The 24,179-nt window shown below is 45.0% G+C and overlaps 1 protein-coding gene and 1 long non-coding RNA gene across 11 annotated transcripts in view; one reads left to right on the top strand and one right to left on the bottom strand.

Moving 5' to 3' along the window:
* Positions 1–3,641: 3,641 nt before the first annotated feature.
* On the bottom strand, positions 3,642–5,833 carry LOC136016543 (uncharacterized). The gene is made up of 2 exons (XR_010613643.1): positions 5,032–5,833; positions 3,642–3,888 (listed from the first exon to the last, which is right to left on the bottom strand). It is a non-coding gene; the product is annotated as an uncharacterized LOC136016543 (long non-coding RNA).
* Positions 4,789–24,179, top strand: part of CEP170B (centrosomal protein 170B) — a 56,577-nt gene continuing 37,186 nt past the window's right edge. For 5 of the 10 annotated variants that reach the window (XM_065683889.1, XM_065683891.1, XM_065683890.1 and 2 more), the window contains exons 1-5: positions 4,789–4,869; positions 5,306–5,477; positions 6,403–6,538; positions 18,189–18,278; positions 21,326–21,406. In XM_065683889.1, the coding sequence (XP_065539961.1) occupies positions 6,434–6,538; positions 18,189–18,278; positions 21,326–21,406 (276 nt within the window). In that variant the 5' untranslated portion in view covers positions 4,789–4,869; positions 5,306–5,477; positions 6,403–6,433. Of the gene's footprint in view, positions 4,870–5,088; positions 5,478–6,402; positions 6,539–18,188; positions 18,279–21,325; positions 21,407–24,179 lie in introns of those variants that run through there. The other 5 variants (XM_065683894.1, XM_065683893.1, XM_065683892.1 and 2 more) reach the window with 3 other exon arrangements.

The raw sequence follows: 24,179 nt of genomic DNA, 5'->3' as shown, positions 1-24,179 counted from the left end.
ATGAATAAGAGGGAAAAAAAAATGAAATTGAGACAATCTGAAGCTGCCCATTGTTCCCATTCTCCAACACAGGAGTCCTCAAAACCCAGCTGCTTCTCTTATGAAACCAATCAACTTTCCCTAAGAAGCTATTTCTTTAAATGTGATAGTGAAATAGCTTTAACTTGCCATAAGGTGATTCCTATTTAAGATGCCATACCATACAACCATGTATCATCTGACCTAATCTCATCAGACTCCATGACATCATCACTGCTGAGCTATTACTAATTAAAAATGCCAAAAATTAGATCAGTTAAGTGTATGCTTTAATTCTTTCAGCAAAATTTTATATCACACAAATCCTAGAAGAGACATTCTGGCAATGTTCACAGTACACCAGCTCCACTCTTTTATTGCACTGATATTTCCTCTTGCTCCCCCAGAGTTATGAGCATCATAAATTAAAAACAGCTCTATGATTTCAGCTACATAACAAAAAGAAAGTAATTTACGTGGCATAGCACAGGAATGAAAGAAGATGATTGGAGATGGCCCATATTGCACATTCTGAAAAGAAGTGTTAACACATACAGGGTTTTGTTTCAGTGAATTCCACAGTAGTAAAATTAAATTTCATGTTGGCACATAGCACTATGTGGTGGGTAAAAAAAAAGAAAAATACAGGAAAAATTCTCCAGCTGGTACAAACCAAGGATGCCAAACTGAAGCTGCTTGGAGCAATCCTACCATGCTCCAGCTAATCTATCCCTATAGCTAGCTAATAAATGGGTTAAAAATACTAGTATTGTAAAAAGCCATCTTCTAGAACCATCCAAATGACAGATGCCTGTCCCAGTCAGACTGTACCTCTGCAAACATTTATGCCAGTGAATAACCATGCACATGAATGGTCTTATTGTTTTCCAGTTGACTAGGCAGGGTTGGGGCCTGTTCCCAGCTGTACAGGAGATGGGAATGTTGGCAAACAGCACAACTGAGATATCGGGCAAAGCAAAAGATTGATGCTTAGACAGAAAGGAGGGGCAGACGGCTTTTGCTGGTCCAAACTCGGTTCAGCAATGTTGTTACATCAGCCTAGCTGAAATTAAGATAAATACCTATGTTCTTGACAACTACCTAGTCATTTAAAAATCAATCAACCAACAAGAAATAAACAAGCAAACAATTAAGGGAAAGATTTGCAAAACAGCATTTAAAAAGAACAATATCCAAAAGGGGGATTATCTGCATTTTATGATGATCCAGCTTGTGCTGATTCCCAGAACCAGTGATGAAAAGGTTTGGTCTCAGGCTCTATAGGAAAGGGCTTGATCCTGCACTTTCTGTTGGCAGCCAACAAGCCTATTAGCTGTAAAAAGGACACAGGTTCAGACCTGCAGACCTTGCAAAAGTCCACAGATCTTTCCTGCTCCCATTAAAAATCAAGGCAGAAATCCTGATCCAAAGTGAGAGCACTGCAGGCACAAGGAGTGCACAGTTCCCTGCGATGAGGCCCGAAGAACTGGCCTGGCTGCAATTTTGGCTTTCTGGGAAAGAAAGTCACCACCAGGGAGCAAAACCCATCCAAGTGAAGAAGTGGGTTAAGAAATCCTGTGTGACATACTTGTGAACCTCTCCTGATGCATCTAAAAGTACATTAGCAAAGAACAAATGAAATAATCTTGGGGAACAGTGCCTGATGACTACTTCTACGGTCTCTTTGATGCAAAGCAGCCAGGAATTCATGAGCTGCACACGTGCCTGTTAATATATGTACATGCAGCTGTGCATATTGGATTTCAGCCAGCCTGTGATGGGTTAATTGGGAAGAACTCACCTAGCAGTCCTGCACACCTTTACTTATAAGTTACTCTCATGTCAATATGTAAGCAATAACCAAAAATATTTCTTTCCCTTAGTTCACGCACAGGGAAAACTGCCTTTCAGGGGGAAGCCACACGGGATATCTGGATCAGGCTATGATCAGTCTGGAACAGAAGCCTGCTCTGCAGCAAGATGCAGCAAGATGGTTCATGTTTGGGAACCCCGTCAAAAACCTCCCTTACATCAGAGCCTGGCAGAAAGAGCTTGATGTAATTCAGCTCCTCTGGGGATGGTGGGATTTTTGTTTTAAAGCAGGGATCTAAAGTTATTCTACTCCAAGTCGTGATGGCTATGGATTCAGGCTGTCAGAAAAAAGGTATTTCAGTAGAGCAGATAACTTGATTTATAGAATCATAGAATAGTTAGGATTGGAAAGGACCTTAAGGTCATCTAGTTCCGACCCCCTTGCCGTGGGCAGGGACAACAGTTCTGGATACAGGAAATCTGGATTTCCTATAGCCCTGTGACCTGCTGTTGTTCTTCTGCATCTCACTTTCAATCTCCTTGTTTGCCAGGAATATGGTATTTCGTGACAGGGACTGATCCTCAATCTGCATTTACACAATGTACAGTACAGTGAAACTCCTGCCACCTGGGTCATGCAGGTTAATACAGCTGTGGCCATGTCCCTTGTACTTGAAGGTGGCAGCGCTATAGATGAATGTAGAGAGATTTGCATGATAAGCACCTTCTGTCACAGACTTTGCATGAGCAGCATTGTGCTGCTGCTGCTTCACTCAGCTTCTTGAGGCCTTTCCCAGGTCTTCCCTTCTCCCAGCAGGAAGAGATGATTTTAAGACACTTGTATAATATCGTATTTTCAAAAGCAACTGTGTGCTTGGTCAGCCTGTGTTTTTGAGCAGCCCAAAGGCTGCAGTTGCTGCCAAAATGGTTTGTTCCAATAGGAAAAGAAAAGTAAAAACTGAAGTACAGCTTCTGTTTTCCACAGGCACGCTCTCTGTCTGGTTCTTAAAGATGACAATGTAGCACCAGGCTATACTGTAGCCCCTGATGCTGGCACACTACATTGGGAGGGGTGAGGAGAGAGAAGGAAGGACTCCGTATTACTCCTTTTAGATCGCTGGAATAAAATAAAGAGGCTGTAATGCAACATTCATCGTGGCCCAGAGTATTGGCCTAACCTGCATCTTCAATCAGAAGACGTGGTGGGAACAGGAACAATTTATCTTCTTTATACATAGCAAGTGACTGCTCAGTTAAATACACATGTATAAATGAATGGTAAAAACAGGCTTAAGGAGAGACTAAGGCAAACAGTAAGCTTTTTATAATAACTTATAACAAAGATTTGCCTAGATGGCAGGCTTGTATAAAGAAGTAAATTATCCTACTTCCTCTCACCGGTATAGAGTTGCTCTACAGATTGGCTTATAGGGCAGCCTCTCCAGTAACTAGGTGTAGCTCAGAAAAAAAGTGAATGTTATTTATAAAAACTTGAGCTATAAGTCAGTTCAATCAATAATAAACCATCACTCAATGACAGGACTATCTGGCAAATATGGGCAAAGTCCTTTTTTACTTAAAAAGGATTTCTACTACTTCATGGCAGTGCACAATGCAAAAGCCTTCAAAGTGCCCCAGAAGTGGTGGCTGCCCTCTCCATCCTCCTGCATGGCATCCAAGGGACATGGCATGCTGCAAGGGTGTGGTGCTCGGCTGCAGGGAGATACCAATAAAACACGGATGCTGCAGCCTCAGCCAGCTTTGAAGCCTTTGAAGATAATCACACCTTGAAATCACCCTGGAGCATGATGTATTTGCCAGGAACAAGTCAAATGTTTATTAAAGAAGGAATTAACACTATTATTTAAATAATAACAAAGTCCTACTGCTCTTCAGAAAGAGTAGGCAAAAGAAGAAATGCTGTTTTCCTTCCTTCCTCACAGTCTGCTGCAGCTTGCTGAATTCGCCATCCTTGGTTCCTCAGCCTTCCAGTACGGCTGTAGTCCAGGAGTGAGCCCACAGAGTGATGGACTGTCCCCAGTGAGTGGCATACTGGACCTGTGGTTTCAAATGACATCAGACTTCATTAAGGCTATATCCTGAGCCAAAATTCTAAATGAGAGTACTGAAGACACAAAAGGAAGCTCCTGCAGGTGACTGAGAAATTCTATTCAACACCGAATGTACTGCATACAAATGCAAAGGCACCTTTCCAGCTGCAGTACGGGCCTGGGGAAATATCTATATGAACTTGCTGTCTTCCTATAGTATTTCGTTAGCAGTCCATGACAGCTGGAACAAGAGAGCCAATGCAAAGCTCCTGCTTCTTTCCAGCTCCACTGACTTCTGCATAAGCTGAAAGCTCTCTTGAAAAAGTTCTTGCATCAGTGAATAGTAGGATCCATTACCATAACACTCAGTCTTTCTCCCGATGGGAAAAATGAGTGGTCATTGCTCTCTGCACTTCAGAAGTTTTCTAGTTACCTACAACTAAATAGAACCCATAATATGGCCCATCTTTTCACAGCACCCATTTCAGGCTCCTAGTCCCGAGATTAATTCAGTCCTGTTGACTGCCTTTAGGTACTGCCCTGCAAGAGGACCCGAGGGGTGTAAGTGGAGATGGATGTCAAGCTACTTCCTGAAACCCAGTGGCGAGTAGAAGAGGCTGGCGTCGGGGCTAGCTCCAGCGGCTCACAGCAGCAGCACCTGCTGCCCCATGACGGGGAGCTTGCCTGCAAGGCCCCCGAGGTCAGGGGCAGCAGTGTTCCGAGAGCCCCTCGAAGAGCCCGCGATGAGGGGCGCTGCCGCACCTGCTGCCCCGGGAGGGTCAGCGACGGCCGCGGCCGCGCTGGGCGGGGCAGGGCCGCGGTGAAGGGGCGGTGGGGCAGCGGCCGGGCCCAGCGGCTGGAGCCGCCTCCTGACGTCGGGAACCTGCCGCGCGGGGGCGGGGCGGGCGCCGGGAGCGGCCCGCGGGGCAGGCAGAGCCGGCTGGCGGGGCGCGGCGCCCGGCCTGCCTCCGTGCCGAGGCCGCAGCAGGTAGGGCGGCGGGAGGGGGTCCGAGAGCGGAGCCGGGCCCCGGCGGATAAAGGGCCGCGCCCGCCCGACGGTGGCGGGGGGGAAATGGGGATTCCGCGCCGCACCTGGCTCGCCGCGGCCCCTAGGCGGTTCCGGCTGCTCGCCCTTCCTCTCTTCCCTTACCTCCCGTCAGCAGCGAGCGCGGCCCTGCCGGGGCCGCGGGGACGGCCCCGGCCCCTGCAGCCCGGCTCGGGGCGGTGCGGTGCGGTGCGAAGCGGCCCCGGGGCTCGGCCGGCGGCTCCCGGCTCCCCTCCCCCGGGCGCTTTGTCGCGGAGGCGGTGTTATCCCCGCGCTGCTGGGCGGCGGGCGCGGTGCGTCGGGGCCGCTCGCTCGTCGTGACACGGGCACGGAAGCCCGTACCGCCGGCTCCCAGCGCGGTCTCTTCTCATTCCTCCAGGCCTGCGCCTTGCCGGGGGAGGTCAGTCGTCCTCCCGGCTGGTGTCACCTGCGCCTGCCCGGGGCTGCTGCGGAGGGGGTGGCGGGCGGTCAGGCCGTGGAGCGCCGCGCAGCCTGGATAAAATGGAGACCTTCCCTCGGTGCATTTAGGAATGCAACTTGGATCCCGGGAGGTGGGTGAGGGGAAGGCGAGAGCCTGGTGTGTGGCACTCCATTTTCCTCCAGCCGGCGAGAGGAAAAGGCGATGTTGTGGGAGAGGGAGGAGGCGAGGCCCCGGAGCTGGCTGCCTGCAGCCGGGCTGTAGCAGCCACAACAAACAGGTGTGGCTGGGACAGTTCCGATAAGCGCTTCCCGCCGCGGCTGCCCGCCAGGTTACAGCTGCCCGTTCTTCTGCGTGTTGCGGGGCAAAGCGGGGCAGTGCTACCAGAGCCCTCCGGTGGGAATTGCATCCCGTGTTTCCTCTCCGGAGGCTGGTTCTTGGACCAGCTCAAGCAGTGAAGGAGGGAGGGAGGCAGGCAGGAAGGAAGGATCTGTGGGCTCCCGACTTACATCAGTGTGGAAGTGGGATGAGCAATAGGGAGGCTATTCTCCTCCCAGCGCTGGTGTAACCGCGCCTGGGAGTGTACTGTGAAAGGTTGGAGGAGCCAGGTTATATCACCTTACTGATGTGCTGGTCCAGATCTTTGATGATGGTGGAAGCTCCATCTGTGATCTGTGTGCACAGTCCTAGCGACAAGGAAATGTTCTGGAAAAGAGCGCTTTTTGTTTTTTTTTTTCTCCCCAGCATATTTGATCATTTCATTGATTGGATTCAGCTGCACGTTTCATTTTTTAAACAATCCTTCCTTCAGAGCCTTAGTCTTACGTTGCTGTGGGAATATTTTCAGGGCTGCATAGCTCCTGCATGTGGCACATGGGAAGCAGGTCCTGGCACACACTTCACAACTGCTGGTTGCCGCAAGAAATTTAAGACATGAACACAAAGTGCAAGTGTCAGTGCTGGGTCCTGTGGTGTAGGGAAATTTGGGAACTGCAGCTATGCACTGGTGTACGTCGACGCTTCATTAATAGCTCACAGTTACATCTTTTTCTGTTTAGGATGTATAAAGATTAAGTGTCAAGCGCCAAAATGAGCGTGACTTCGTGGTTCTTGGTGAGCAGCACCGGCATTCGCCATCGGCTCCCTCGGGAGATGATATTTGTTGGCAGAGATGACTGTGAACTGATGCTCCAGGTAATACGGCTTTTTTTGTTGTCATTTCTTCAGACGATGCAGTAGATGTCAATGTAATGCTGGATATCTCTAGGTGTTGTGTGATTTCCTGAAATGGCATCTTTTGAAAGGAACTTCCTTTTTTATGTTGAGTCTGCAGTTCCCATGAAGACTTCCCATATTTGTGAAAGCGCAAGTAAGGTTGCTTTCAAATTGCTATGTCATCAGATGGATAGGAGATTAATCAAATAGATTAGCTATGTTGATGCTACTAGAACTAGTAAGCCAAGACATCCCGTTCTGTCCTGATCTGCAGTTATGCTGCTGGGTTTTTTTGTAGCTTTTAATGTGTGCACTGTTTACTAGAATGTTTTGTTTGAATGGGGGCAGATTTTTTTGTTTGCTTATTTTTCCCTTTAAGTTTGGTTAAATTGTCAGTGCTTGTATTTCTCATTTAGGTTTTTTTTTATTATGGTGGGAAATCCTGATGTTTAGTAGAGAAACTAGCTCTTTTGGTGGGGCAGGTAAGGTGGTGACCTCTTCCCAAAGTAATTGTGTTACTCGGGCAAACTTGCAGCTTCTGTTAGTGCTTTCCGTACCAGCATGTGTCTCTGCTGGACCTAATTCAACGTATCTCAAGTGTTGACTGTGGTCTGATGTTTGACAGCATAATGTAATAGATGTCACTCCAAATAAATGGAGCTGGAATCTTGCAAAGAGCTTTTGACAGGAGCACTTTAGCTCAGGAATTTGTAGAAGCTTGAAATTAATTTAGTGCTTCTGCATGACCCATGCCATGGGGGAAAAAAAGTTTGATTGTACCTGCATGACCCCTGTTTGCCCCTTTACAAAGGTGGTAAATGCGCCTTTTGGTTGGTGGCAAAATTAGGAAGCTGCCTGCACAACAGGGACTCCCTCCTCGTAATTTCCACTGCTAACCTGGTCACAGGTACATCCTAAATGCTTTGTTGATGTACTGCCAAGCAGGCTGTGTTTGTACTTACTACAGGGACTTTGTGTGATATATTAGCAGGAGCTCTGTTCAGGGGGTAGGAGTTCTTGTACGAGGTGTACTTGGAAGCAAGGTGTTGTCTAGCTGTAATAATGTATTACCATCTGCAAAAGGAGTGCTTACAGTGTTTGTACTGCTCTGCTAGCTGGCAGTGAATGGCATAGGTGTACTGCAGTGGTAGAGCCTGAAGCATACTCCTGTTCAGCAGCAGATTGTTTGTTTGGGCCTTCCCGTGAATCACACTGTCTTTTATTTCATGCTTCTACGTGTCTGACTGGTGAGACATGTAAAGGTGAGACATTAAAAATGTCCTGATATTTTCTGTAAGTCTGCATTTGACAGCTCAGGAACCTGATTGCTGTGTTCTCTTGAAACTTGAAGTAAACATATACAGTGGCCTTGGTTTCCAAAAATGGCCCAAGTTTTAGAGTGCTCATCTTAATACCTTTTGAAGGTAGTTGTGGGGTTTTTTTTTACTGTCAGGGTTCAGCACTCTGAGAGTCACATTCTCAAGCTGTGCACATTAAAAGTACCCGAATGTCAGTTATGCTTAGAACGCATTGCTTGTTCCTCTCGTTATTTAGGGGGTTAACTGGACAGCATGGATTGTGAGCCACTCCACACCACATGGAGTATTTCATGCTGCTTTGCAAGTCTGAGCTGGCTTGTCAGTGTTGCATGTGAGAGTGAAGTGATTGTATTTTAAAGGTTTTCATTATGTTGCCAGAGGAAGGCTCTAGATTGCCTGTAAAAGCCAGCTGTTTGTGCTCATAGTGTGAGTTACACATGACCCTTTATAAGCATATTAGTTTACTATCTCCAGTAAAACTTTTTCTAGGATCAGATATAAATTCTTAATTTGAACAGTACAGCGCATTATTTATCTAGCCATTTGCTTATAGAGATGTTTTCCAGAGCTACCTTGGCCTCCAAATGAGATGGCTATAGTAAGACTCAGTGTGGAAGAGAGATTGTGAGCGGAGATTTGATATCCAAGCAGAATTGTGTGTGAGCAGATGGAGGATGAGATCTAAAAATAGACTTTTTCCTGCTGTGACTGTCCATGTCACAACATCATTGTGCAGACTGGCACAATCATTTGTCTTGGGGAAAGCGTAAGAAACAGGGCAGTTATCACAACAGATGGACAGAGCTCTAGTGACAGTGTTTGCGCCTGGAGTATTTCTGTGGTACTGACCCTGAAACTTTTTTGCACAGTGATTCTCCTCACGTATTTCGAGATTTTGCTTTATCCCTTAAAGTGCGCAACTGGAAGCAAACTGGCAGTGTCTGGGGAGTGGACTGGATGACCTGGTCGGTGGTTTTAGTCTCTTAAGACTGTTGCTGCTTAGTGATTTCATTGTGATACAGCTTGTGGTTCCCTGTTGAGACTGTGTGTCTTAGATGGTGCGCAAACATACAACACGGAGATACAACACAGATATTTGTCCTGGAGACCTTGCAGTCTTGCCTTTCTCATCTTATTGTTTTAGGAGTGTCTTGTCTTCTGATATTTTCTTGGAACATGTTGTCTTAAGGTATCAGATCACTGAACACCAAAAAACGATGGCTTTGTCACCAATCAAGCTTTCGTTTTGCCTGTGGTTACTTATTTCATACAAGTACTAGATTTGCTTTTTGGGTTAACAAAGAGATGAAGAAAACCGGAGTCTTAAAGCTTAATTTTAAGTAGGTTTGATAGTGGGAAAACATAATCTACCTTGAAATCTTTTATACCTATTAAGAAGATTAGAAATATTTTACATGTTTTTGCAGCATTCTAAAGCTTCTAGTACAAGTAAATGCGAGATTTACATTTATTTTGAATGTTAATGCAGGGCAAAAGTGCCATTTAGCATTGCTTGGCATGCACAGTGTTGTTACACAGTGTCAAGGGCTCAGTTCTGATGTTCTGATAAACAGTGCTTGATTTCTTCAGCAGTCTCACTGGCTCCCTCCAGGTAACAAACAGCAGGCGTGTAGAAACCTAGACCTTCACTAACTTGCACTAGTGTGTTTTTTCTGTGGGGCTTGGGGATGGTGGGAAGGAATTCTCTGAAAAGGTTTGCTTTCTTATGTTTTTACCAAAAGAAAGAAGGTTTTTGGACTATCAAAGTAATTCTCCTCACTCCACCCTTCCCCAAAATCCTTTTTGGGAAGTATAGTTGCTCTTTTTATCAGCTTTGATCATTAGCTTAATGGGATGGGTATTTACTCAAGGGAATAAACATTTTGCAAACTTAGGATTTTCACTTAACTATTAAAATCTTCCCTCTGCCGCTAAACAAAGCATTCTTTGCATCTTTGAAAAGTGTAAATATTTAAAAGAAGGGAAAGCAGAGTCATAACTTCCCCGGTTTTGTGTGACAGGGGGAGGGATGTTTACTGAAAAAATTGGAAAAGCAAAATGGTTAACCAGTGCTCCCTTGAATATGCCCATCTCATTAGAGCAGTGGTTTGGGCATGCTATTACCCTACGCCAGGTGAGTTTATATATATGAGTTACAGCACGAGTAGGTATAGATGGCATGATGCATCTGTTTTATGCCTTTGTCCTGTGTGACTTTTAAGACAGCCTGACACTTCCTACCAGGAACTGCTTATAGCTCTACTAAACTTTGGCATGAGAGTTTATTTTCCAGGCATCTGTTTTAGGCAGTGTATTCTGGACACAATCAGCTGCCACCTTTGGTCTTTGCTGTGAGCAACTATGAGAAAAATAGCATTTTTTTTCATGTAAACTCTTTAAAAGTATCTTCAACCTGTTCTTTTAAGTTCTGGCATTATACAGCTGGGTTGTGATTTTTTTCAAGAGTAAATGTCTAGGTCAGAGGCTATTTCCCCCCCATCAATAATCTAAATGCATTTGAGCAAGTTCCAAACATTTGAGAAAAGGAAATTGGTGTTTGCATGTGGTCCGCAGGGACTTCTTCGATACTATTGTCCAAAGTCATATTTCATCTGGGAGTGAGGTTAGTAAGGGGACAGATTGGAGGGCAGAACTGTTGTAGGTTGGGCAAAGAGGAAATAGGTGTGGGGATTTGCAAGGCTGGGGTTTAGATGTGAGAGGAACTGCACTAGATTAGATCAAATTGCACCTAGCCTGGTATCCTGACTCAGACAGTGGTCAAAGCAGCTGTCGAGGAAAATGTGAGGACAAGCCAAGAGTATAATAATACTTCCAGAGTACTTGCTCGACCTCTTGACCCATGTTTCAGGAAGCCAGAGGCCAGATCTTTGCATCTGGTTGTTGAATTTCTACTCTATAAAGCCTCACCATGAGATTAAGATTTGGCTGAGCAGGGAGGCACAAAGAGGAGTCTGTCATTTGTGCAGAGTGAGAGGAGGAGCAGCAGAGTTTGGAGAATTAGAAGGTGGTGCATATAGGGCAGAAGCTGTTAAGTGTGGGGGAAGTGGGCATTACAGGATGTGGCTGCAGAGTAGCATCTCCCTTGGGCCTGGGATGGGTCAAGACTTGCTTTTATACTGGTGTCAGTAGCTAGCTGCAAAATTTACTAGCCCAGCATCCGGCACTGGTCCATGTGGGACATCACGTGCTGCTTATCGTGTCAACTCATGGTATTTATTCATTCAAGTGGTGTAGGGGCTTGTGAGCTGAACATGCAAGTTCATTCTGCTAGTGAATTGGATAAATGGTAACGATACTGCTTAAATAGATGTTTTCCTCTTTTTGTCTTGCTTTGGTAAAAAGTTAGGGAATGACAAGTGTTCTAGACACCTAAGGAACATTGTTATGGCTGCTAAGTGTTTATAACTGCAGAGCAGTTATAACATACCAGTGTGAAGATTGCCTGTGTAATCCTGCTTCTGCCCCTGTGTACACAGGCATGAAGATACAATCTGTTACAGTGTCCTTACCGGATATGTTTTCCCCGCAGGATCTGTTCAGTGTTTGGTACACAGGGTGCACAGCGCACCCTGCGAATAATGCAGTGTAGTGGCGAGCTCTGTGTGTACGACATCTAGTCAAATTAAGATTTCCTTGACTTAGTATATCCTACCTTCCCTGGGCTGTGTTTGATAATATGATGTCTCTCCTACGTAGTTTAGTAAGTGTATACATAAACATGTGTGGATAGGTGTGGTGTAGTTTGTCTACAGCATTATGCTTGGAGGAAGCAGATGGTGTGAACTTGGTAGATTATCTTTTCACTGGTACTTGTAGGTGAATTCACTGTGATACGGAAGTCTATCCATCACTCAGGTGTTTCCTGTATTGGGAGTTCCCAGTAGAAGCCTTGGGGAATCTCTGCTATGTTTTGTGTCCTGTCCTCCTTCCCCATGGAAGTGTGGGTCTGGAGTGGGAAGCTATAGTCAGGACAGTGTGGTGCCCCACTCATGCTGTTTTGCTGCAGTTATCCAGAGGGTGTAAACCAGTACCTAAGTTAGTCCCTGGGCGTTGGGAATTGCCAAGTGTTATTCATTAGGTGTAGGTGTCTTACAGGCAGAAGAGAAAGGATCTAGCCTTGGGAAGGCTCTGCTCTTTGACAAGTAGTGTTTCTAGGTGCCTGGGCAGCACCTGTGGGAGGAAGGATGCACATCCTGTAATTCCAGGCCTAGAGTTGTTTTTTTGGCTCTTGCCTCTCCCATTATTTTCTGTTAATATGCAGTTGACAGGAGGATCATGGTGTCTGATGAAATGTGTGCTGAAGAGGCTGGAGGCATGGCAGGACTGGCAAACCTGGGAGGGGAGTTCATTGCTGGAGGCAGGGTAAGGAGAGAGGTGATGGTGGCACTGCAGGCGGGCGGCTATTAGGGGTGAGAGGATTGCTTCTGGCTGGCAGTGTCCTTGAAGCTTGGCCTATGGGGGAAGGGTTTATTCCTCTCTGCAGGGGGCAGAGAAAGTGGGGTCCCCTTCTGTGTCTGAGATCCTGATCCAGACGCTAGCATGCAGCTTGGCTGTGCTATAGAAATCCAGGGTTCTGTCCCACCTAAGGTGATGCTTTTCTGTGCCTCCTGGGTGCCCATGAAAAACAAAGGGAAAGCCAGTGCATTTCTGGGCAGCGTGTTCCCTTTCTGCTGTCAGTATGTGATCCTGGGTCACTTGAACTGGTGTTCCACTTTGGAAAGGGTAAACCAGCAAGCAAACGCCCATTTCACCCCCAGTTTAACGGGTTAAGTTTTTATGGGAACAATGCCAGCTTCCAAATCTCTTTGCCAAGATGTGGGGATTACAGTTTCATTTTCCTGGGGGATTTCTTTCTTTTGTTCAAGGCCTTATTTTTTGCCTGAATGCTCTGGCCCTGGTCCTGCCACAGCTCCACTAATCCTGTGATCTGGACTGCAGCAAAGCTGAAGGCAGGAGCCTCTGCAGCTTGGAAGCTGTAAAGTGAGTCCAGCCCCAAGACAAGAAGGCTACACTTGCTGAAGAGACATTTGTCTGCTCAGGCAGAGTCATGTAGAAACTGGCAGCACATACCCCTGTGAGTGATTGAGCTGCCTCTTGTGGGGGTGTCACACTTGCAGCCAGCCTCGGGCAGGATGGAGCATCCACTAGTATTCTGGAAAAGTACTGAAGTGTGGTCAAAGAGGGAGACCCAGTATTCATATCTGTCATTAGATGTTATCTGGGGTTTTACTTTTGAGCAGGAAAAATCATATTTGAAGCCAGCATGCAAGGATTTTTTTTTTTTCCCTTTTTTAAAAAATAAAATGTCTTTGTCTGTCTCCTTTCTACAGTGGGACACTAGGAGAGCTTTGTATTTCCTTATTGGGACACTTCTGCAGAGCACAGCACTGGCAGAAATGTAACCTGTTCACTGTGGAAAGTATTTGAGCAAATGTTTATTACTTGCTGCCACCAGAATGCTGCAGTTATCTTGTGCCAGACATGCACAACAGACTGCAGTGAGGAACAGGGAAACTGCTCTCATTTGTTTACTTTATCTCCAATACCACGATGCCTCATGGCACTGGCAGGGCTGAGGTCCAAATCTCAACCCTGAACAGTAGGTTTTTGCCAATGGTAATTCTCCTGGGGAAAAGGTAGCATCTGTATCTATGTAGACAGCTGAGCTGCGTCTGCTCGCTGGCCCTGTGGGGAAACGCAGGCTGTCTGGCTGTATTTCTCCTCCTGCCTCCCTAAGCAGGTCTTGTTTCCTTGTGGGTTTTGCTTGGCATCTCTGCAGCTTGTGCTTTCATCCTGAGTGCCATGTTCTGTGTATCAGATCCTTCACCAAACAAAGCTATAAGGTATCTGCAGCGCATGTAGCCAGCGTGATATGTACCTCCATGGAGACTCCTGAGCACTTCTGAAGCGGCTTTTGCTGCTCCCATGCTAAGCAGGGGCTTTTGCTGATTTGATATGTTCAGTTTTTGGAATCACAAGTGAGCTGCCTAGAGATTGAAAATGTGGTATGGGACTGTCAGACCCAGAGGTGCTATTTCTCTCTCTGATTTAGCCTATCTGCTTAATATGATCTTGAAAAAAACCTATAAAATATCTCTGTCTTCAGATATATATGCTGCGTGTGCCTTTTGTCTACTAGGTATTTAAAATGTAATGCATTGGAGATAGATGGTGGGAGAAGCAGGACAGCCTTATATTAGGAAGTGATTTGAATGTCTGGAAGTGCAAGCTGGCGATGAGAAATGTTAGTGTAGTAACAAATCAGTGTCCATGTTTTCCCTTCAGACAAGTGTAAACGTTAATCAGTAAAGCACACATTGTGTTTTCCCGAGAGTTGTTTTCATTTGATAAATGGTCCAGTGTTGGGGCATGGTGAGAATGCTGTGTTCTTCCCTCATTCCCACCCTCTTAGAGTGTAGCCTTATTTCTTGCCTGAAGATCACTAGTGCTTAGGTGGACATCTCTCTTCCTTGTCTTCTTTTCTCCTTCTCGATGTCACCTGAGGCGCTCCAGCTCTGGTTTTGTTGTTTGATCCAAGCAGAATCTCAGTGATCCTTGCCATAGCTCAGGAGTGCTGCTCATCCCATCACAAGTGCTTTTCTGGTGAAACAGGTTAACTGCTAGGGGGGTACTTGTTATTTTTTGCTTTTGACATCTGGATATAGGCGCTTTGGGGTTTTTTAACACCTTATTAGAAAATACATTTTTTCTGCTTGGGCCCCTCTGTCTACTCCCAATGGATGGCTCATCCTTGCCTTTTGCTGTGGAGGTTGCGATTGGAAGGGTTGGAAAGGACCTTAAAGATAATCTAGCTTCAATCCCCTGCCTTGGGCAGGGACACCTTCCACTAGACCAGGTTGCTCAAAGCCCCATGCTGCTTGATCATAAGCGAGGCTCAGTATTGGATGCAAGTGTGCATTTTAACCTAGGGATTTCCCTTATATTTGTGATTCAGTCGACTTGATTGCAGCTTTTCAATTTACAGATGCCTAAAATCTTGCCAGTGGAGTTGCAGACTGTTGGGAGCTCTGCACCCATGGCCTGCCCTGTGTTGACTCGGGCTTCTTAAATCACTTTCTGTGATTCAGGTGGGTCATGCATTAGAAACCACTGATCTGCCGGGCTCAAGTGGCTTCCATAGGACTGTTCTCAAGCTCTCAGCTGTTACCAGTCTGAAAACTAGTTAGTCTTTTCTTTGGAAGTGGGATTGAGGCAGTCTGCTCCTCTCTGAAGACAAAAGCCTGATCAGGCACTGGGTTGCTGCTGTCACTGCACACAAGAGCAGTTTATGTTAAATGTAACTGATGTTGAAATAAACCGCACCTCAGTTCTCAAGTAAGAGTGACATATGGCAAATCTGCATCAAAATAAATAAGGTGTGAGTTTAGTTATTTTATGTTGAGTTTCCTTGGAGACAGGCCCTTAGGAACTCCTGCTGCCAGTTCCTGTGATGTTTGCTGGTTTAACATAAACAAAACTGAGAAAATTCCTCTCTGTCCACAAAAGAATGAAATTTCACAGAAGTGTGGTTTGTGTAACCGTTTGCCGTGTTCCTCATGTGTTCTTTAAAGAGATGCTGAGAGGCTGTATCAGGACTGTGGGTCAGATTTTGCATATCCCTTTGATTCCTTTTGCAAAGGGCTGTCTTGAACACAGCTGAAGCTTCCTTAGAATTGGGCACAGATAGGTTCATTTGGTGACCTCTTCCTGCTTTTATGTAGGGTTATATCATGCTGCTGGAGCACATCTCTGCTCCCCTGATGACTGTTGTTTGGTTTGGGACCCTAGAGTAGCTGTAGTCAGCTGTTGTAAAATACAGCACCCCAAAGGCAAAATGCTGATTTAACATCAGGGTCAGATGCAGGGCAAACTGAATTTCTGGGAGACAGCTGGTAACCAGAAATAAACCCTTTTTTAAATGTCCTGTGATTCATTTAAAATCAGATACCAGATAAAACCTTTCATTTTTTGTTTGTATTAGCTTTTTGGGATGGAAGCCTTTCTGTTATTGGGGGGGGGGGGGGGGAGGGGGTCTAGAGGGATTGCTCTGCCTTTAAAATCTGTTAATTTTTAAACAAGTCTTTATGACATGCTGTAAAAAGCTAAAGCAGACATTGCTGCAAGAGTTAATCCATGTTCCCTTACATTCCATTGGGAACAGTGGTGTCTACAATTTTGGGTAGCACAGGAACTGGGAAAGACCTTGAATCTGTCCTGTGCAGGCAGGACCTATGTGCATGTTTGAGTCCATCACGGTGGAAGGTAGTTATATTTATGCCTCTGTATGGCAGGTAAGGTACAACCCCAATTCTTGTAGCATCAGGTGCTGTGGTACACGAGGCTGTGGCTGGAGATGTTCCTGTCATCAGGGCCATGTGCCAAGGTGCAGGCCCTGGGGAGCATCCCTCAACCATCCTTGCCTGGACAGTTGTTACCTTATGATGCGCATACCTGCCACATCACTTAGGTGGTTGCAGACTGAACTGAGGTGCTTCCTCTGATGTGAACAGTAACAGAGAGAAGCAATAGCTTTTCACTGCAAACACTCAAGACCTGTCCTACGTTGAGGTCAGGGTCAGACACCAAGTGTGGTGATTGCATGAGGGCAAGAGATATGTGTGTGCCTCCTGGAGGGCTTTGCTGTGCTTCCTTTCCCATGTTTAGGGCTTGATGTAGCAGGAGATGCAAGTGGGGTGTCCCCAACCACATTGTCTTTGCCTCTGTTTCTTTGGGGAGCATTTGCTGTCTGAGCAGCACCAGTTGGGTAGCAGAGTGTTGAGAGCTGCGTCATTTTTCATCTGGGGCTTACATGAGCTGACACCTTGCAAATTCAGCAGTGCTAAGTAACTGTATTAGTGAGGCAGTTGGAGGCTTGAAGTCACCTCCCCTCTACTTGTGGTGGCATGTTGTGAATGGTGTGAGGGATGTCACAAGGTGGAAGGGCAGTCTTCTGGCCAAGTGCATGCTTTCTTCATACTAGTACTTTGGGGTTATTCTGGAGGACAGGTCTCCTGGGCTGACATACGCTTTGCAGGGGAATGAAGTGTCATTTATCAGTTACTGGGATATTAACAGTGTGCTTGATGTTGGCAGGGGTAGAAGAAATTCCTGCAAATGGTAGCAGTTTGTCCAGCAAAACCTCTGTATTTTCACTAAGGAATTTCCCTGAAACAATCTTTGCCTCAACATGCTTGCAAGGAAGTAGATAATGGCTTGCTGAGAGCGGTGCTGTGGAAACTAGTGTGTTTATACTTGGGGAAAAGGGAAGCACTTTCACCAAGAATGTGTTGGTCAATGCCCAGGAAGAGGAGGATTTGCTGATTTAGAGCCTGGCTTGTCTCCCTGCTCTGGTAGCATGTCCTACCCTCCCCTGCCCAGGATACCAGGGAGTTCTCACTGTCGTGTATGCATGCTGATGGAGTGACTGGTTCCAGTGACTGGTTGATGTCAACTGCAGCAAAAATTCAAGTTATGAGAGGCAGATCTAAATAGAGACAGTCTGGTGTCTTTAAAGCTGTAACACAACATATTTCAAAATTATGTAGAGGTTTTGATCTAACACTTCTTCCTCAGAAGTCTGACACTGTTCCTGCCAAAGTGTCATTCTTTGTTCTGAAAACAAAGTGCATTTATTACTTGTGCATTGTGGCAAAGCCAGTGGCACCAAATCAGTGTCCAGTCCAGTGTTCTTGAACCGGGCCTTAAATTTGAATTTTCCTGGACTTGCTTTTTTTTCTCATTGCAAGTTTACTAACTTCTCTTCAACTTGGAGAACATCCTAGAATTTAGGTAAAATCTGGGACATAATCCTGGGAACAGAATATATTGTTGTAACTTAAGAAAATGGTTTAGCTTTCCTTGAAATAGGAATTAATCATCCCAAATAGGAACATCCCTAGTGATGAGGCCACCAGCTTCGGCTGGTGAAAAATGAAGCTCTGCTAGTTCACACTGGCTGAGATCCTGCCCCAGGCTTTCTATTTGGCTGGTTTTATTTTCAGTGTGTATTGATATAATTCATTGAAGTTATGGTGTAGTCTTGACAGCCTTCAGTGATTTTTTTTTTTCTTTTTTTTTTCCCCTCTCTTTTTAAGTTGAACCATTTAAACAACCATGGAAGCATTTACTGTTAATCCTTTGGTTATTTGTAGTAGTAAATAATATTTAATCCTTTCTGCTTTTCCCTTTTCTCCCTTTGCCCCATATCAAATTAATGTTGAAATGTTGCTTTGATTAACACTGTGTCTTATGCGTAACCAGTCTCACATTCATTATGCTTTCGTTGCCAGTCCCGCAGTGTCGATAAGCAGCATGCTGTGATCAACTATGACAAGGAGAAAGATGAGCACTGGGTGAAGGATCTCGGGAGCTTAAATGGCGTAAGTAGCAAACCTCCTGGATTATGGAAGCAAACATGCACCATGCTGAGCCTGCAAGTGCTTGTGCACTTAATTCTACTGTTAGACCCTTTTGGGTCACTGGAACTGTTCGCACGAGTTAAGCTAAATGTACATAATTATTTGCAAAGCCTGAGATGGAGGTCGTATAGCACCTCATCTTAGAAGAGAAAAGCTTTTATGCATTTTGTATTTCTTTTTCCATTTCTTTTGGCGTCCTTGCAGAATGATTCAGGGCTCATAAAATCACAGAGCTCTTTGCAAAAGAGGAGGAAATAAATCTAGTCTCATTTGGGGGATGTTAACATTGAACTGGTGAAGATTCTGGAGCAGCTGTTCAGCATGAGCAGGGTGACCTAGCAATTCAGTTGTCAGTGCATGCAGTGATTTATGGGATGATGAGACATTTAATTTCTTTAGGGAGAAACTATTTAAACCCACCTTTTCTTTCTCTCTTTTTTTTTTCTTCCCATAAAAATTGCTCTTTTGCCTTCCTTGAGCCTGGTCTGTGTGAAGACCAAGGGGTAATGTGACCCCAGAACACGGAGCTGAGCCTGCCTGAATCTTAACCCTTGTTCTGGTCCCAATTCACACCAGTAGTGTTAAGCAGTTAGGGAGGGCTTTGTCTGCCCACCTGCATTCTGTGTTTTTTTAATATACCATTGTAGTTAAATCTGTCCTAATGTTATGGCATGCCTCTTCTTTGGCTGTTTCTTTATACCAGCAGAGCAATTCCTCTGCTGGAGCCGGTCTAAGCTAGATTCACATAATTGTCTTCCCAGTAGGGTTTTTACTGCAATCATTGTTTTGGGCTTAGAAACAGAAGCCCTCTGCCATCATAGCCACAAGACAATCTCAGAAACTTGTACAAAAGCAGTGGCTAAAGCAGATCTCAAGTGTTCTGCTGCTTCTGGCATCTGGAAACAGCAAGAATGAGTGTTACGCCTTCTCAGCCTTACAGCTGAAGGCACAGAGCCCTGCTGAGATGGGAATGTTTTCAGTAACTGGTCTGGGGTCTAGTTGCATCCGTGGTTCAAAACCTGTTATATTTAACTTCTGGTGGCAAAATAGCAGCTGAAAATTCTGCTTGCAAATAAGGGAAGGATTGTACCACTAATTCTTTTATATATTCATATGAGTTTACAAGATTTTAATGATCAACTTGTGCTCTGAGGGGCAGGGGAGTAAAAAGAGTTACAGCAGTGCCTGCCTTCTGCAGCTGGTCAGACACACTTCCGCTGAAGAAGACTGCTGGGGCCAAACTGAATTTCTTTAGCATGAAAGAAACGTAGGTCTTCGAAAATTTTCATCAAAACCTGGTTTTACCCCTAAAACTAAAGATATTGCTTTTGAGGACCTAGATTTTTAATTCTACTTGCAGAATTTGCTTTTATTTTGAGTTTATGGCTTTTCGACAGTGCATTTTATGGCTTTGCTGGATAATCTGGTTTGTATTAACTGTTGAAATGTTTTATATTGTTTTTATTATAATATTCAGCTGATTCTTCAGTCTATAAGGGGCTTTTGGTTTTGAAGGTAGCATTTCTCTCTGCAATAAGCAGTTTGCTTGGCTTATTTTATTTGAAGTAACCACGGATGAATAGGTAATGACATCGAAATGGGTTTTCTTGCAGACCTTTATTTTGCAGAAAATTCACTAAATAATTATTCTTGCTCCAGATGTAACTCTTGTGGGATTTTTAAATATTATAAAAATTCATGGAAATTAGAATTCCTTGCCTTTTAACCAGCTTCACTGCTTTTATTCTGAAATTACAGGCCTTTCACTTAGCTCTTCCGTAAATTGCTGGGAAGCTGGGGGTTGTTGTCTGCTGAAGTTCTAGTTTCCTGCTTTAGCATTTATTTTTCCCCTGTGGTTAATACTTGGTCTTATCATGGATTATTTGCCTTGGGTGAGGTGAGAAGGTGGAAGAAGACTGTGCCTCAGTCTAGCATAATTTTGATTCATCGGAGCATAGCTGCATTTACATTGAGGCTGCAAAGATCCAGCAGTGGGTTCGTGGTCTGTGAGACTGGGTGAATCCCACCTTGTGAGGTAGGGAAACTCCTGGTGTCTGTGACTGCCCTGGCTGTAACTGGGAGCCTGATCCCTGTCAGCATGCTGGTACTTCTTCAGCTGAGTTCCTGATTTATTTTTGGTTTTATGTGGCCCTGGTTATTACAAAAGTGCATGGGTTTATTTGTTTAAGATGACCATGAGTGCTTAATTTGTTCCTCCAGTGTTCTGTGAGACTTGATCCTTATGGGGTCCCTGGGAAAGAAGGCATCTGAGACATCCCAGACATTTGTTCACAGCTATGAAATACGTTTCTTGTACCTTTATGAGGATAATTTAATTTCTTTGAGCCTCAATGAACTGTCTAGATCATGGGAAGAATGAGTGTGTGAATCTCTTATGTGAGGGGCCTATTATACTGACATGATGTCTTGGACAAAGTGGCCTCAGGAATCATGGTGTTGCTACTGCAAATGCTTTTTTTTTGGTGCATTTTCATTTTCCCCTTCATCTATGACAGGCTTTGCTCATTAGATTATCAGGCCTTGCAGCTGACACCAGTGTTGTCTGACATCCAGCAGAAGGCTGGTTCCCAGCTCAGTAATTAGAGTATGAGTTGCACCGTTTGCTGCTCTTGTTGGATGTGGAGGGCTGAGGACAGCTGAGAGCATCTGAAATTCCTAACTGCAGGCACCTCATTTACCTGTTTAAGCTGGGGACTAAAATTTCATTTGCAGTTGGTAGAAAGGTGAATCTCCCTAGAGGTCCTGTCAGAGCACCTTGCTTTGAAGCGTAATTGGGGTGCTCCAACTTGCCCATGGGAGCTACTTGCTAGTGTTGATTTTTGTAGGGAACTTAGCTCCTCGCCTGGCTGACTTTGTGCTAGTGCACCCTGAGTGTGTGCAGTGTGGTTAGCAGATGGACCTTGGTGCCCTTCAGGAGCCCTGTGTATTTGGGATGCATCACCTTGATACGCTCAGTCAAAAACTGTTACTGTGCTTTTTTCCTGCAGACATTCGTCAATGACATGAGAATTCCAGACCAGAAGTACATCACCCTAAAACTGAACGATGTCATTCGCTTTGGCTATGATATCCTTCTCATCTGAAGAGGGAGTGGGACACTGTTTCTGACTGGGCTTTTGCTGTTTGTTCTATGGGGAGTTTACAGTGCTAATTGTGACTAATGAATAAGGGTGTTTATTTTCCCTCCTGGAGCCTTTGGATGGCTCATAAACTTTTGTTTCTCCACCATGGACCTGATTCAAAGCATACTAATCATGATGACTCACTGGACTTTGAACCAGACCTTGCACTGGCAGTAGTGACTGTGGAGTTGCCTCTTTGGTCTCTGTGTGGCAACTGTAACTGGTACAAGTTGGGGAACAAATATATTCCATATGCTTTTGTATGAATTAACGTCTTCCTATTTTTTTTTTTTTTTTAAATCCACCTTGTGTGCTTTTGTCGATCATTTCACCCAAACGCTTGCTTTCGGACAAGTTGCAGGTTTTCAGCATTTAGCTCTGGGGCTTGTGGTCAGGCTCCTGACTATCAGCTGAAGTTTGCCCACGAAAAATTGCTTTTGCCACAAAATACAAGAGCAAATCTCTCTTTTTCACCAGCAGATTTCCCCATTATTGAGGGAGGCTGGGCTGCAGTTACTACTTTGTTTACAGAGAAATTTTGCTAGTGTCTGCTAAAGCACCTTTGCCTTCATCCCTTTCCTTTTTATACCGATGGGGCTGTATGACTGGATGTAAGCATAGATGTTTCATTCTGAGCCTACAGAGCTGCTGTGGTAAGTAGAGGCTCCCATTGCTGCCTTTTCATGTAATCTAATACTTTTTTTATTCACTTTTTTTCAGTTGCTTCTATCTGCTGAACTTTACCCACTCAGGCTGAATTTAGAAATAGCAGGTATCTTCTCCAGGTTTCTTTTTTTGTGGGAAATTTCACTTAAAAACAGTCCATACATTTCTGAGAATAGAGGCAGAGACTGAAGTTTTACCACTGGGTGGGGGGAAATATTTGGCTGGAAAACTTTTGTGCGTCCTTGATGCCAGGGCCACATTCTTGTGCCAAGCAGTTTGTGCTTGGCCATTCTGGAGACCTTGAAACACTCCCAGCCTTGCTGGAGTCCAGATAGCTGAGGCACTAAAAGGAGACTGAGCCTTTCTGGTCTTCAAATGATCTGGGCAGCTCAGCTCTAACCACTGGCAATGCAGGAGCACTTACAGTTGCAGCAGGGATGCTTAAATTGATGTGTGTGCAGTCCTGGATTTGCTGGAAAAGAGGGTTTTCTAAGCCTTGTGTAAGGTTGTACTCTTGGTTCTGGTCTCACTCTGTCTCTTGCCATTTTAGATGCAAAAAAATCCTTGCATCACAGTGGTGTTTCTGATTTCAGAAGTGAAGTAATTGCTGAATCTTAAAAAAAAAAAATTATTTGCCTTTAGATTGGTATTTGAACAACTTGGAGCTGATGAGGATTACAAGAGAACATGGTGGTGGGGATTCTGAGATACTTAGTAGCCCCTTACTGAGTGCTGTCTAATGGAAGAGCACTGTCATCTGGGATCATGTCATTAAAGGTGGTGTCTCGGTGCACATGTTATGAAGCCTCTTACAGTCCCACAGCAACCTCAGTTCTAGCTTTGCAAATTGGCAGGTATTTTTGATGTAGCTGGTCATGTATCTTCTGGTCTTTAGATGTGTGGAGAAACTCATAGAAGATTTGCTGTGAACTCTAGCCTAGTGCCTAGAGCATGGGTAGGTTTTAATGGCTGTGATACAGGTTTAAACATTTTATAGAAAGCAGTTCTGAGTATTAAGCAGCTGAGCTGAAGTTTAGTCCTGCAGCCCTCACACTGATATTCATGTGAAATGAATGATTGCATTTATGCATTGTAGAATTTATTGCCACCAATAGGAAAATTATAAAGAACTGCAGGTCTTAGTGCTATTTACTTTAGCGTAGTTAGTATGGCAGTTACAGACTCTTTCCTTTGCTGCTTCAGTGCCACTCTTTAGTAGTGTTTTCTGTGCATACCACATAGCTCGGTGTGGATAGCAGCATCTCCTGAGGTCTGAGTCAGCTGTGTGGTGTTGCATAAGAGCGTTTGCCTCTTTTCCATTTACAGTTTCGCATACAGGCTGTGCAGATTCCCTGCTATGCCAGTATCACTTGGTTTATTTTTAGTGTAACATTTTCCATCTTTCCTTTTTCCTCCCCTTTGCTCTGTGCTGCGCTGATTGGGTTGTTTGTGTTGACATTGCCATATGCTTCCTTTATTTATTTATTTTTTTACGTAGTGTTGCTGAGGATTATTGCCCAGGCTCAATCATGTTGAATGCCTCCGTTCCAAAGAGGTCACAGCAGCTCATGACCTGATTTACTTTTCATCCAGGAAACTGCAGTGGCTGAAAGGCTTTGTCAGGGCAAGAGAGCATGATAGTGCCAGGCATCCCTGCAGGGAACTGGACTCTACTGTCCCCTTGTCCAGAACACACTAGATTGCCTCATCTTGGCCAGGATACCATGGGAAGAGAGTGACCAGCCTGGAGCTGCCAGCTGGGTAGAGAGGAGTGGGATGTGAGTTGAGTCAGGGTTCTGGTTGCTCCCTTGGGTCCTGCATGGAGCTGCTAGTGCTCCCCCTAGTTCTTCCTGCCCTGCTCCCCTTATCTGCTACCCCTCAGTTGGCGTGGGTCTCACTAGCAGATGTGGTTGCATGCTGTCTTGCAAAACATGCATGGCAGAGTCCGTGGTGAGTTACAGAAGAGGCAACTTCTAGTACCCTGCAAGTTTTAAGCTTCTCTGATATTATATCTTGTTTTCTTTCCATGACTAAATGCTAGATTTCTCTGTCC

This window comes from Lathamus discolor, chromosome 6 (genome assembly GCF_037157495.1).
Source record: "Lathamus discolor isolate bLatDis1 chromosome 6, bLatDis1.hap1, whole genome shotgun sequence".
Classification (NCBI taxonomy): domain Eukaryota; kingdom Metazoa; phylum Chordata; class Aves; order Psittaciformes; family Psittacidae; genus Lathamus; species Lathamus discolor.
Note: the sequence above shows the minus strand (reverse complement) of the source record. Positions and strands in the feature narration are given on the sequence as shown.